This window comes from Gymnodraco acuticeps, unplaced genomic scaffold (genome assembly GCF_902827175.1).
Source record: "Gymnodraco acuticeps unplaced genomic scaffold, fGymAcu1.1, whole genome shotgun sequence".
Lineage (NCBI taxonomy): Eukaryota > Metazoa > Chordata > Actinopteri > Perciformes > Bathydraconidae > Gymnodraco > Gymnodraco acuticeps.
The window spans coordinates 980695-994612 of NW_022990699.1; the positions used below are offsets into that span (position 1 = coordinate 980695).

Genomic DNA, 13918 nt, shown 5'->3' on the forward strand with positions numbered 1-13918 from the left:
TGCACCCGAAGGTCAGGCGAACGGCGAAGATAGAGTTTGGACTCCCACTTAATACCGAACAAGTTCCACTGAGACGGATGAATGGGGATGATTTGAAGGCATCGGTAATATCCGCTTTGGAGAGCCGAGCTCCGTGCCCTGTGAACTTGATCATCTTTATTGTATTATCCACTGAGGCATGGTGAAGGGAGAACTGATCTGGAGGGATGATGCTATTGACGCTGCAGAATGGGCCGGAGCAGGGAGCGGACAGATCGAAAATCAGCCTTTTATTTACGTGTGGCTATTCCGATGGGATTTGAACGGAACACTGAGAAGGGGGAGGAGCTAAAAGGACCGATTATATATCCTTTGAGAAGTTCTTTGTCGATGAGCTGGGAAACTATGTTGGGTTCTTTAGCGGCTGACTGTAAGTTTCTTGCTACGAAAGTCACTGTGGGAGATGGGAGGACCCCTACCCTGAAGCCTTGGGAGAGCCCTGACAGGAGATAGTCAACAAACACGGAATCTGGGTGAGTAGATAGCGCAGCTGCTAGCTGAGGGATGTTAATGGGAGTGGAGGGGTGATATTCCAGAATGTTTTTAGTTTTTTATTTATTTATTTATTTTTGATGTTTCTGGCGCAGAGCCACTGTGACGGCCCGTCCACACGGTGGCGTGCGTTACAGCTTCCAAACGCTTCTGCCCATTCACTTTGAATGGGGTGACGTCACTTTTAGCAGAACTGTATTTTGGGAAGCGACGTGGAGCGTTTGCTGGCGTTGCTCGCTTCAAAAAGTTGAGCAATGTTCAACTTTTGGCGCCTCGGCAGAAGCGTCAGCCAATGAAATCCTGTTTATGCAAATCTGCCAGTACAAGCGCTAGCCAATCAGACCGCGTGTATGCTGGGAGAGACTACGCAGGTAATTCCTCATATTCCAAAAATGTGAGGGAAAATTCATTATAGCGGTAGTGAATCACCCGGTGCTGTATGATCAGTCTCTGTTCATCTACCGGGATACAAACCAGAGGAGCGAGGCATGGAGGGAGGAGGCAGAGACAGTGGGTGAAACTGGTAGGTTTTCACCTGTTGGGGATTTTTTTTTTTTTTTTTTTCAGTTTACTTCGTTTTAACATTGCTATTGCTTTGTGTGTCGGGGGCAAGAGATTCATGTGATTGGTTGTTGCTGCTGTGCGGACCAGTAGTAGGCAGAAATGTACTTTAGGGTGGGCCTGTAAAAATATAGGGTGGGCCAGATTTTTCTTCTGCGCATCAGAAACTAACCACAATCCCACCGGTACCGGTGACAGATTACTTTTAGAATACTTCCTTTCTTCTCTTTTCTCTTCTTTTTCCCTCTTCTTTTTCTCTTCTTCTTTCCTCTTCTTTCTCTTTAGAATACTTTCTTTTCCATAACAGATGGGTATGTTTTGGTGAACGGGAGACACGTATTTTACTGTTTTAATGGCTTATGAAGAGCACAAACACAACATTTTAGTGTCATTCTGGACAGCTCTCTCATCTGCACCGCACATAAAAAGAAAAACTCACCCAGACTGCATTCTTACTGTCTTAAAACCTTTCCTTGGAATAGTATATGCATTGTAAGGTGTCCTTGGGTGCTTTGAAAGGCGCCCCTAAATAGAATGCATTATCATTATTATTTATTATCTGAAACGATGTAATAACTTTTAAAACTTTTCCCAGTTACTTGCCCCATGCATTCGGCAGCAGCAGGCCATTCAGTTAGATTTGATCCCGTTATAAATGTCATCATTCCGACAATAAATAAATGCTACATAAACGTTATCTTCCACGTTTTATCTAAACATCTCCGTTTCTACCTTCCAATATGTTTTGAAAGAGAACTCTCTCTCTCTCATCTGCGTGCGGGGCGGGGCCTCACGGACACGCTGCATCTCTCGCTCACAGATACGCTGCAGCGCTGTGCACACGGTTCTGCCGGTAATGAATATTACATATTGTGAGGAAACTTTCCACCAATAATTCCAATAAGTATTCACTTCAGGTTTACGAAAGTAACTGCACTCAGATTACTTGTTTTTCAAATGTAACACCAGCTGAATATACTGATTTTTTTTTTCTGATTACGTAACACCGTTACATGTATTCCGTTACAACCCAACCCTGTGTAAGGGTGAGTGCAAACATTTTCGTTAAAACTAGTACCTGAGTGCAACGGAAGTTGAAGCTCCTGTGGCGGAGTCTTCCAGAGCCTGGAGGCGAGCATCGATAGCTATCATGGAGCTAGCCATGGATTGCAGGGAGCCGGCCGCGCTACTCTCCATAAGGGGTGTGACACTCCCTGCCTGGCGAGCCTGAGAAGGGGTGGATTTTTGGAGGGGGACGGGATCTTGGAGGGCTCGACTTCCTGCCCTTTTTTTACCTCCGCGGCTGCGGCCTCGTCCTCGCCCTGCTCTCTGGGGAGCTGACTGGAGCTGCTGCCCCGGACTGGGGAGCTACGCTGGAGACCTGGTCCGAGAGCTCTCGCAGCTGAGAGAGAGTGAGGCCTGGGGCTGTGGGAAAGCCCTGCTGCAGGAGCCGGGCGATGAGGAAGTCTGCCTGTAAGCCTATAAGCGGCTGTGGGGAGCCCAACCGGGATCGGAGACTTCCAGAGAAGGTTCGTGTTCCGAATTGTCCGAGTTGGACATCTTGAGCTAGTTGTTTCTCACGGTTTTTCTCACGAGAAGGAGTATTGTATTGCAACTACCATTGAGTGTGATCATCTGCAATGACAACTGACAGGGAGGAAGAGCAGGCATTTAAGGAATTTAGCATGTGCAGCGATTGGCTGCTGAGGGGTGACGCCCTCGTATTTAATGAGGGGGGAAGGGAGCCCTAGAGTGACGTGTAAGTGACTCGTGTTAGGTCTTCCTTATTGAACTTGCGCTAAAGCTTTCATTAAATATCATTATTTGGACATCTGTTTTAAATACTTGCTAAAACTCCAAGCTCAAGTCTGATCTGGCTTACCCTGAGATACCTAGGGTTTGTCTCTGTGTCTATTACTTATTTAACCTCAGACAATATGGACTGTCTTGGCTGAAGGTTTTTATTTTGCACTATCTACTGCTCTGAATGGAACCAGTGTCATGCATGCTGCATATTCATACAGTATGAACAATTCAAATATTATTTCATTCAAGCTATCTTTTTGTCTCATGCGTATATATCATTTATCTGAAATTCTACCTCTGTTGCCAATAAGGAAAAAGCAAATATTGAATTGTCCTCGCTCTGCCCACTCCATCTTTCTCAAATCTTTGTCTTTCTCCAGAGATAGTTGAGGACGTGGGAGAGAAAGACACAGACAGGAAGAAACGAGACAATAGAGACAGCTTTAACTCGTTCTGGTAATTCTCAGTGGTTCTTAAAAGTTGCCATGGATACAAACCAAGCCTTTATGAATAAGATTTTTTCAAGATGTCTCTTAAACATGTGCTGTATTTCTACAGAATATTTCTTGAATAAGTTTGCACTTCTTTCTTTCTAAGTTGTAGAAGTGCTTAGTTTTACGGATGTTCTTAGTTTTACGGATGTACGGACAACATCAACAATTTAGGCTTGACTCTCACAAATACAATTCTATCTTACATTTGACGGAGTGATAAACTTTTTGATAAAAATGGTTGTTTCTTCGGACAACGGCAAAGGATAGTGACTTTTTTTAAATACACGGCAGTCTTGCAATTTAGCTTTCCTTCACCAATCCCCTTGCCCTGCCGTGTCTGACTAATAAGGATTATTAGTGAGTGTCCTCTTTCTTCCAACTATTTATTTTACATGTGTGCATAACAAGTCATTGATTCAGTGGGAGGCCAAATAGCAAACATGAGGCAATGCTGAGTCATGTATTCAGTGGGAGGCCAAATAGCAAACATGATTAAAGGCAATGCTGAGAAAAAAGGTATTTTTGATCATACCTTAAGAAAATCAAAAGCAAACATTGCTTTTATGCATGTCTGCAATTAAGTTGCTGGTCATTCTGATTTGTTATGTGGGAAGAAGTTGACATTATTTTACTGTGCGGGCAGAACACACGATCAAAAGATTTGTCCTGCATTAGCTTCTCATATTCAATTACCCTGTAAGGTAAATAGAAGAAAGTATGTTCTCTGGACGAATGTATCAACTACCTAATGTTTTTAAACTCAAAGTTGAACTGTGTTTTTTCTTTTTCAGAACATTTAGCAATGAGCTGCAGAAAAAAACGTGTTGATACTGAACACTAGGAGAACAATCTCTGGGAAAGAAAGGGGAGTGTACCTTTAAGCTAATCTTCTGCTTTGGTTAAGCTGCTGCAACATTAAAACTAAAGATTTCTTGCTATGAATAATCAATCAAGGGTAAAACCGTAATCTCCACCAGTGCCAGACAGGTTTTACACGCATATATCTATATTTCACTGTGGTGATTTTAAACAGCCAACTGATGCATTCTATAAAATCTCACACATGTAGTTCAATTTTCCTGCAGTTTTTTAGAAGTTTTTACTCTGAAACTTGTATTAAAACAATTCTAAATATCCATATGTATAATGCATGAAGAAGGCCATCTGACGGTCGGATCAGATTAGTTAATTAAAAAACGAAATCATGCATGCTGTGTTTTTAGTCACTTTTAGAATAAAATAGGATTTGACCAAAACAAAAAAACAGCCGCCCGGCCCTAATCCTGTCCCTTTGTCTTCAGGGATGAGTGTTGTACCATGTGGTGGGACATGGGAAGGATGCTGATTATTAAACCTTGCCACGGGCTAAACTTGTTATAATGCAACCTTTCAGCCATTTGTTGTATGCATTGATGGCAAAGGGATGAGGGTAATCAGCTGTAACATAGCGACGGTGTTGACGATTTGACCTTTGTGTGACCATAACCCTTTACGACCCCCATAAAAGCACCTGTTAATCTACTTTAGGGTATTTGAGGACAGAACACCAATTCAATTTGCCAGAGCAGAAAAGTGACAGCTTGATGGACTGTGATCAGTGATTTCTGAGCCAATCGATATGTTTCATTGATGGCTGCATGACATTGTGCCCTTGAGCCACAAGCAGATTTGTTGATGTTTCACCTCGATATGTTTTACGAGCAGAATTACATGCTCTTAACAACGTTTAGCACTCTGCAGATACTGAACATCCGAGTCATAATTTAGTATCATTGTCAGGAGGAATTTCAGTTACCTTGTCAGTTTTTTTTATTCAATCACATCTCCTTTATTTGTCCAGGTAATTGCTTGTAGCTATCACTTCTTGAATTAGAAGTATTCTATTGTTCATGGTAAAAAGCTGAACAGCGATAAGCTCACACATCACAGGAATTTTTTGACACCATTTTATATGTGGAAACTATGGTAACTGAGAACAAATCCATTTTCAGGCTAATTTCCCCTCTTATCCCTGATAAGAGCTCGGCCACGGCCTGTTGACACTCTCGGGAATGTCTGAAAATAATTTGAACCTCATCATTATTCAGAGGTGCGAGGATACAGTAGGCTATAGCTACCTAATTGGAAACGAGAAGCAGAAACAACACTCGGTAGGATGTGAACAGTGCCCCCCTCTTGCTTTCAGGTGGATTTCTGGAGCACTGTTGCTACTGCAAACAGCAGAGGCATCTGTGGTCCACACATACCCCGCCATCCACCTACATCTCAGCGCAAGCATCTCTCCAACGCAGTGCGGCTTTAAGAGGACCGGGGCTCTTAAATCTGCGGTTGGCTCCTCCTTCCGCCATGATGTCATTCGGAGGGAGAGCGAGAGCGAGAGGGAGAGAGGTGGGCAGCATTGAGGAACTGAGTTCATACAATACTACTGAGACATCTACAGCTTAGCAGACAGATACGGTGAACCGCCTATCGCGGCTCCAGTAAGTGATGCTGCACTGAGGCACACTTTGATCCAACTCCATTGGGGGGCGATGCGCTCTCTGCATCCCTCCTTCAAGAGTTTTTGGGGAGCCTGTACAACCTCGAATCAGTCAAAACAAGTGATTATAAAAATAAATTAGGTTTAAGCTTTCTGTTTTTCATCAGAAGTCTTTTTTTTTGCGCTCTTGGATTGAAGTTTTACGCACGAGTCAAGAAGCGTTTAGAGCACACGCGTAAGTTTAGTGCCAGATATTTGAAGCTGGTAAAACAAGTAGGAAATTCAAGGCAGTAGGCTAGGGATACAAAGTTAATGTAAAACAAGCTTGGATCAATGCGTATCACCAGCCGGGGGACTGCGAGCCCAAGACATCCGAAGAGGAATTACAGCGTCCTTTTCAAACAAAGTTGATCGCTGTGCACGATTTTTTTTCTCTTGCACATGAGGACCATGTTTTTTTAGCTCACGGATAAGTTTTTGTAGTGGATATCGTTATTTTCGACTTGCATTGCTTTTTGCTGCCGCTGCCGATGAGGATCCTTTCCCCCAGTTCAGTTAAATTCATGGCACTTATTTTTTCGCAAATCAGTGATGTCTCCACGCGACGGTATTGACTGTTGATTGTACACCCTGTTCGAGTGGAAAAGGTAAGCTTTGCTCTAAATCATCACTTTACTGTTGGGATCAAATTGTGTTATACTTTAGTGGTCTCTGAACATGTATACAGATGACCGGTATGTTTCTTGAGCGCATTCAGAGACGCTGGAGAGCGCCCAACAGCCTCATTTATCCGGTCCGTATACAATCTAATTGATGTCTCAATACCGGCGAGTGTATTTACAATCACTGCGAACAACATAAGCTTGGTGAACATTTAGTGACGCTTTGATAAATCAGTGCGTGCGATAGTCGGTCATGATACTGTTCCGTGGTTTTCCTAGAGCTGCTCCACATATAACAGGCGTCCCCCGCACCTGATGTACATAGAAATTATTCACGGCCACGGTGCAATGTAGAGATTCTAAAATGAGTTGTTGCATTATGAATGTGGACCGCGCGGCTGGGCACGACTTCGAGCGTTATTTGCCCAACACTGATCGCTTAATAGATAGCCCTACTTCACAAGAGCATCCAACTGCAGGGACTTGTCAGTGCAGGTTTCTCAGCAGTTTGGCCGCTGAGCTCGGTGCGTGGGTGCGCGGTAACAGCGCGTTCCTGGTCTAGCGATTCAGCTGTCACCGACCATAACCTCAGGGGCTTAACAGTCTGTTCACGCTCAGACTCTAGGAAAAAATAAATAACTGCATCAACATATTGTTTTCTACTAGGAATAGTTCAAATTATCAGGACTTAAATCCCCGTTGGCCTGAAGATTAACCGCCACAGTTGGTTGTTTGACTTCCTAATAATGTTACCTGCTCAATATGCAATAGATTATTATTGGGCCTGTTTTTTAAAGAGTCCCAAAAGGCCTATTGAACTCAATATTTGCTGGAGAATTAAATCAAACAGTAACGTGAGCCTTCCCAAGGTGAGCAGAATATTTTGGCTCTGGGCTGAAGCATTATATTAAAAGTAGAGTCAGTGAGTAAATTAAAGCAAGCTAAGTATTTGTGAAATTCTCATTACATTTGCAATAAAGTGTCTGCTTGTCCACATATGCATTTCAAATGCATAAGTAGGTAGAGAGCAATCGACCATAGTGTTTAATGTACTGATATTGGGTACTGTAGGCCTATCTCCAATTATATTTCATGCCTCTGATGCATTTAACATAATATTGACTACAAAGGGATGAGCTTGGGTGTCATTACCTTGATAGGAATCTCCATGTCTTCTTAAGTGTTCATAGAGTAATTAACATGTAGTCTCATATATACCCAGGCATCAAATATTTTGAAACACTGAAATGTTTGTGGCTTTTTTTTCATTTTAAAGTGTCTGTTGCATTATTAATATTTAAGATTCTTAAAAAACTCAGTCAGTTGAGCTGTTTGTCTATAATTTATCTTTCATTTATATCTTCTCCTGAAGCTTGACATTTGCCATGGAGTAGTTGCATTGTCCCATAAAGGATACTATACTGAATAACACTCAACATTTAATTTGCCTACAGTATATCAGTCTCCATGCTGGTGACTGCAGCGTAACTCTTACTTGAAATATTCCCACAATGAAAAATATAATACAAATGTTTTCTTATGTGTTTTTTCAGTATCATCAACAAATAAAGTTGTTAAAATAGCTTTTCATAATCTACTATACATGAATAGATAACATTTTCATTATTTTTTCTTTGTTAAAATGAATTACATGTTTTCTTTCTTGTCTATAACTTTGAGTTTTATTACAATATATCAAAATTGATACAAAAATAATGGAGTTTATTGCCAAAGTTAACTTTAACATGTATTATATACTGTATTTATCATTAGGATTATATTTGCATCCATGGACTGCCCTCTTGAGGTCCATAACTCCAAATATCCTCAATTTGCTAATGTATGAAGCCAGCATTTCATTTTCAAAGTAATACAGCTCTTCATAATTTAGGTCTATACAACAATTAACACATTGATTAAAATATGAAAAAGATGCTGAGTTATGCATCTTCACATCTTTGCCAGATTTAAAGCAAACATTGTGCTACAAATTATTTTAGAACATTGATCGATTCATGATGTGCAAATCCACGTGATATTTAAACTTAAGTCTATGTGTTTTGTCAGTATGAAATATACAGTTAACCTTGTCAATGTGGCCGTTTATGTTAAGCAACATTTGTCATCGCTCTTTTTCACTTTGCAGCTCGACTTAGGGAATATAGTCATTTCTGAAGTTCCCCTAGAGAAAACAACTTTCATTCCTCCACCCTGAAAAGAGAACAGTTCTGGCTGTGTGGATTGAAAAAAGAACTGACTGATCTTGACAGAAACCTGGTCTGTCAGGCTGTCAGCGATCTTTAAAGCTGTTAAAAGAGGAAAAAGCCCAAGACAATCAAAAGTATTACTTCTTCCAATGCCCTCTTTTGAAAATCTCTTTGGATCCAAAGACAATATTGATGGATACAACCGTGGAGAAAACCTGTCTTTGACGGTTAAAGCACTCCAAATGTCTTGCTTTCCAGCCTCAGATTAACTACACTGAAAGTTTCCAATCGAGGGTAGGGTGAAGGTAGGGGGTGACAGTACCTCTATGTCTCCCCTCACTGCTGCCTTCAGCATGCACACACCAGGAAGGCCTGTCCATCACACTGTTGTGCAAAGTGATCCTGGGCCGTCCTGCCCCTCTTCACTCTGTGTCTCCCAAGAGGGAGGCTTGAGTTTGCCTACTGGATTCAACCTGCTGTCTGGGGCTCAAAATAGCATTTCAGGAGACTAGTGAAATGTAAGCAAACGAGACACTCTGACTGACACCTAGGATTTCTTTCTCCCCCCTCTTACTTTTTCCCCCCTCCAGCACAATTCCTTCTCTCACCTAGCCTATCCCTCATGGACAGGCTTATAAAGAGCTATGACATGTGAAACGCCATGCAAATGTTGGAACAGCAACAGATAGATAAGAAGGATAATAGAATATGAGAAGTAAACAAGATTGGCCGCAACATCGTGAAGAGCATAGTATCTCTTGCCTATTCATTACCTCACATCATGATTTTATAATTTTAGATTATAACTATCTACTATTTATACATCTAATATATGATACTGTATATGCATATCTTCTGCTTGTATAATAATGGGTGCCACAGTGTCCTCGTTGTACTCTTTCTTGTACTCTCAGCCAAAAAACATACACCCCTTCATCCAGCGAAGCATTATTGTCACTTACAAGGAAAAGGAAATCTAGATCATGCTTTGATCTTTTTCAGTTTTTTTCTCAATGCCGAATCACATCCGATTTAAGGATGTGATTTAAACTTAATTATGCGTCGTGCAAGCTCAGCCTTGGATTGCCTAGCGTTCATCCAGTATAGCAATTGTTGCTCACTCTCAGAAAGATGCACACTTCAAAGTGAAGTCTGTCACAGTCACTAATGGGATATATCGCATCAATATTTTGACATGACAGGGCAACGTGGCCTGTGCAATATGTGTAGAATGAATAACCCTCACCCTGATCAATGTCAGCCATGATTTTTCCTCTCCAACTGTTCTTTAATGAGTCTCATGTGACTTCTTCATGAAATGTGTGAAAAGAAATCTGTCTTACAGGCTGCATGAATGCCTTGCAATTGTTGCTGATTCAAAACCAGCTTAATTAAATTCTTTTTTTTAATCAATTCCCCTTTGTCGGTAGGCCGAGAGCTTCAATGGCAATGAACGCTGTTGCCTTGCCAATTTAGAGAACCCCTGTAGAGCAGTTTAGGTAGTCTTACCTTTTCTACAGGATATTGTTTGACTCGTGTTAATGGATGGAAATGTCATCAAGTAGGGAATATTACTCTTCCCAAAGAGCTATTTCTGGTCCCCTGTTGCTGTGCGTACATATGCGTTTTCAGCAGCTTTATATCGTTTCTGTGATGGCTGTCATATACTTTTGCCATATTAGAAGGAAGTGGATATTTGACTTCAAGGCAGCTGCCTTATATAAGCCAATATCTTGAAGAAAACCATATGGTTGATAAGCACTCAGGGGGGTTGGTGAACCTAAATACACAGTGGGATATGAGCAATGAAATTATATTCGTTGTTAAATAAATTGTGCTGGAATACACAAGGGGAACCAGGATTGTTATGAGAAGCGGTATACCCCTGCATTTATGGCTTTAACCAGATTTGTCATTGCACATTCTAAAAAAATGTAAGGCCAGTAGTGTGTAATTCTGTTGTTCTACTGAAAAAAATCTACTGAACATCGATATACTTTGATAATATTCCACATTACCAACACTGTAATTGCAAAAGCTATTTAAAGCATGCATGGCGAAGCATTTAAATAGACCAGTGTGATTTTGATGGGAATGATAGAATGTCATTTATTAAAGATAAACAAGATTGGATTAAATCTTAAGTCAATACTTAATATTAAGTCCAAATGTGAGTTAGTCAACCAAATGAAGTGGCTCCGCTAATAGCTTACTAAATATGCTACTAATTAACTGGTGGAAAGCAGTCAATATTTCATGCTAGCATATCCTGGCAGGGAAGGAATTGCGGATCATGACTCCTTCATCATCTTCCAATGACCTACTTGGGTTTTGGCAAATGGGGTCCTTGCCCTTTGGCAAACATTTGCACGAGTAAAACAGTTAAATATTTTTGTAGAACAACTGCATTAAATAAAGTGGCAAGCAACACAAACTGATTTATTAATGACTTATTTTCAGTGATGGTAAACCCATGCAATGCATTTCACTTGAAGCTTTTACTATAGCATCATTCAGCAGAATAAGTCAACTGGATGTTGTGTACATTTGATGTTGGAGCAAAATTCATTTGTCAGGGTGTAATGAAGTTATGTTTACATTTCATTAATTTGACTGATGGCCGCTCTCGTAATAAATTATTTCACATTGTTGTCTCCTTCCGCAGCAGTTTCTCTAAACAGTGCTCTTATCATGCTGTGTATGTTTACACACATGGGCGTTCATGAAATATTTGAGAGCTCAATTGTTTGCATTCAGAGCAAATTAGGTTTTTCATTAATAGCTGTTGTCAAGCGGTACTATTGCAAGTGAGTGTGTTAATGTGTGTGTGTTTGTGTATATGGAAGCACTAAGGCTTAAGGCTCAGTTCTGCTGCCTCTAGATCAGCTGAATTCTGGATGTGGGGTGCAGTTTATGAAGACACCATATTGACTTACATTGAATCAGATATGAGTTGAAGTTCTTTCACTTCATCCCATTTCTTTATGCACAGCAGTTTGTGAAGCTTTTAAAGCAAACTATTATTTGCAACTTGACTGCTTTCATAATTTTCAATGAAAATATGAAACGGTTCATTACCGCAATGAAATGGATTGACGAATATGTGAACTACTAACCTTTACGTGTCCACTTGCTCAATGGATGTTATCAAAGGTTAATTGTGTACAACCGCTGTTAATTTGCTCTCAAAGACATGCGAAGGAAGTGGGCTCATAACAAGTTAGAATGAATAGGTCAAGTTGAAAACTATCTGTGAGGGAAAATAGTGCAAATTGCAAGAGAACTTGAATGCCATGTCATTTTGTGCACTGACATTGAATGTTCTATTTTTCTCTTTCTTTCTCACCTCTCTTACGGCAGAATTGCTGCCGTTGAAGTGAAGCTCCCATCCACACTTGAGTATGGACTTACCAAGTCAGGCTCATGTGCTGGTGGTCTTGCTCACCTGTGTGGTCTTGGTATGCCGGGCCCAGGAGCGGGACTACACGGTGAAGGAGGAGCAGCCAGAGAACGTCCGTATCGGGAACCTGCGCAAGGACTTGGATCTCAACCTGGACCCAAACATCAGGCTATCCTCACCGCTGCAGTTCAAGCCTGTGTACAAGACGGGTGACGTGCCTTTGGTGAGGGTGGAGGCCAACACGGGGGAGATCTTTACCACCAATCACAGAATCGACCGGGAGAAGCTGTGCTCAGGAGTCTTCGCTGAGAAACGCTGCTACTATGAGATCGAGGTGGCCGTTCTGCCTGATGAGATCTTCCGATTGGTCAAGATCCGCTTCCTGATCGAGGATGTAAATGACAACGCACCGCTTTTCCAGTCCACGGTTATAAACATCTCCATCCCAGAGAACACAGCGATCAACACCCGATACCCGGTGCCCTCAGCATTTGACCCTGATGTAGGGATCAATGGGATTCAACACTATGAACTTGTCAAGGTGAGACCCACTCCTGTTTCATCTCACACACTCATATAAAAAAAGGAATCTTTGTTTCAGGGTTTCCATAGTTATCTTAATTTTGTACAATAAGTGTTGATCGGTCCATCTATAAAATAAAACATATCACTGAAATATAGGTATTACAATCTCAGAGCACATGTCAGTCAAACATCCCTGTTCCTTTCAACATTGGCTGAAATGTCAGCTGTAAATGAATAATGAATAATTAAGACACCGAAGTACCTAAAGAAGAATTTGTAACTGAAGTTGATGGAGGTTATTACTGTATGTACGCAATATCATGCTTACACTAAAATGCATCTTGTACAAATTCATTTAGTTCAATAATGAATGAGTGAAAGCTATTGATAATGAAAGATAAAGGCCTGAAGCCTCATCGTACTGGTTCAGTTTTCAAGTTAATGGTTTGCTTCACAGACTTAATAGAATAACATGCTTTTAGTAAAATTATAACATTTGATGAAGCAAAAAACCTGTAGCAATCTATTTTGAAGAAACACTAACAAATGGGAAAGCAAGCATACAATGAATTGTCTTTTTAAATAACCATAAAGATGTCTTCAATGCAAGCAGAATATCAGTCAGCACACAGTTATTGATGGCTCTCGTACACACTGCGATGCCTGCAGCATGCCACCTGTCTGCACCAGGACTGATGGGCTCAAATCATTGAGTGTTTACAACATCATTTTTTCTTCAGATTTTTCTTATCATGCCTTTCATGAAATAAAGATTCCCAATCTGCATTATACTGTAGCTTCTCCTGTAAACCTGCTATATTGCTGTAGTGTTCATCAATAAAGGAAATTAATGTTGATGCGTTTAAAATATTACCTACTTTTTCATAATATGGAATATGTCATGCATCCGACAATGTTTTATATCAGCCATTCATATTTCCATGTTCATTATGTCATTATGAGCAAAGGCTATAAATAAGGTGAAGTTTTCATCATGTAAAGTAATATCTAGAAAAGCAGTAAAAGTGCACGCACAGCATAAACTGCATGTCCAATTTCCAGCAACAGGTTACATGTGCTGAACACTGTAGATTAAAGTAAGTGAGAAGGCGAGGATGGTGTTATATTAATAGATGTCTCTTGCAGAACTTGGGAAGCTTTTCTTCATCATCTAATTGATGCTTTATTAAACTGCGGTGCAATATACTTTCTTGCCTATACCAATGGAGTCAGCCCTAAACCCAGAAAATGTA

At 40.8% G+C, this 13918-nt stretch overlaps 1 protein-coding gene across 4 annotated transcripts in view; it reads left to right on the top strand.

The window, feature by feature from the left end:
* Positions 1 to 5763: 5763 nt before the first annotated feature.
* The window catches only part of pcdh11 (protocadherin 11), a 142000-nt gene continuing 133845 nt past the window's right edge, over positions 5764 to 13918 (top strand). For 3 of the 4 annotated variants that reach the window (XM_034230915.1, XM_034230916.1, XM_034230917.1), the window contains exons 1-2: positions 5764 to 6518; positions 12101 to 12681. In XM_034230915.1, the coding sequence (XP_034086806.1) occupies positions 12142 to 12681 (540 nt within the window). In that variant the 5' untranslated portion in view covers positions 5764 to 6518; positions 12101 to 12141. The remainder of the gene's footprint in view (positions 6519 to 12100; positions 12682 to 13918) is intronic. The other variant, XM_034230918.1, reaches the window with a different exon arrangement.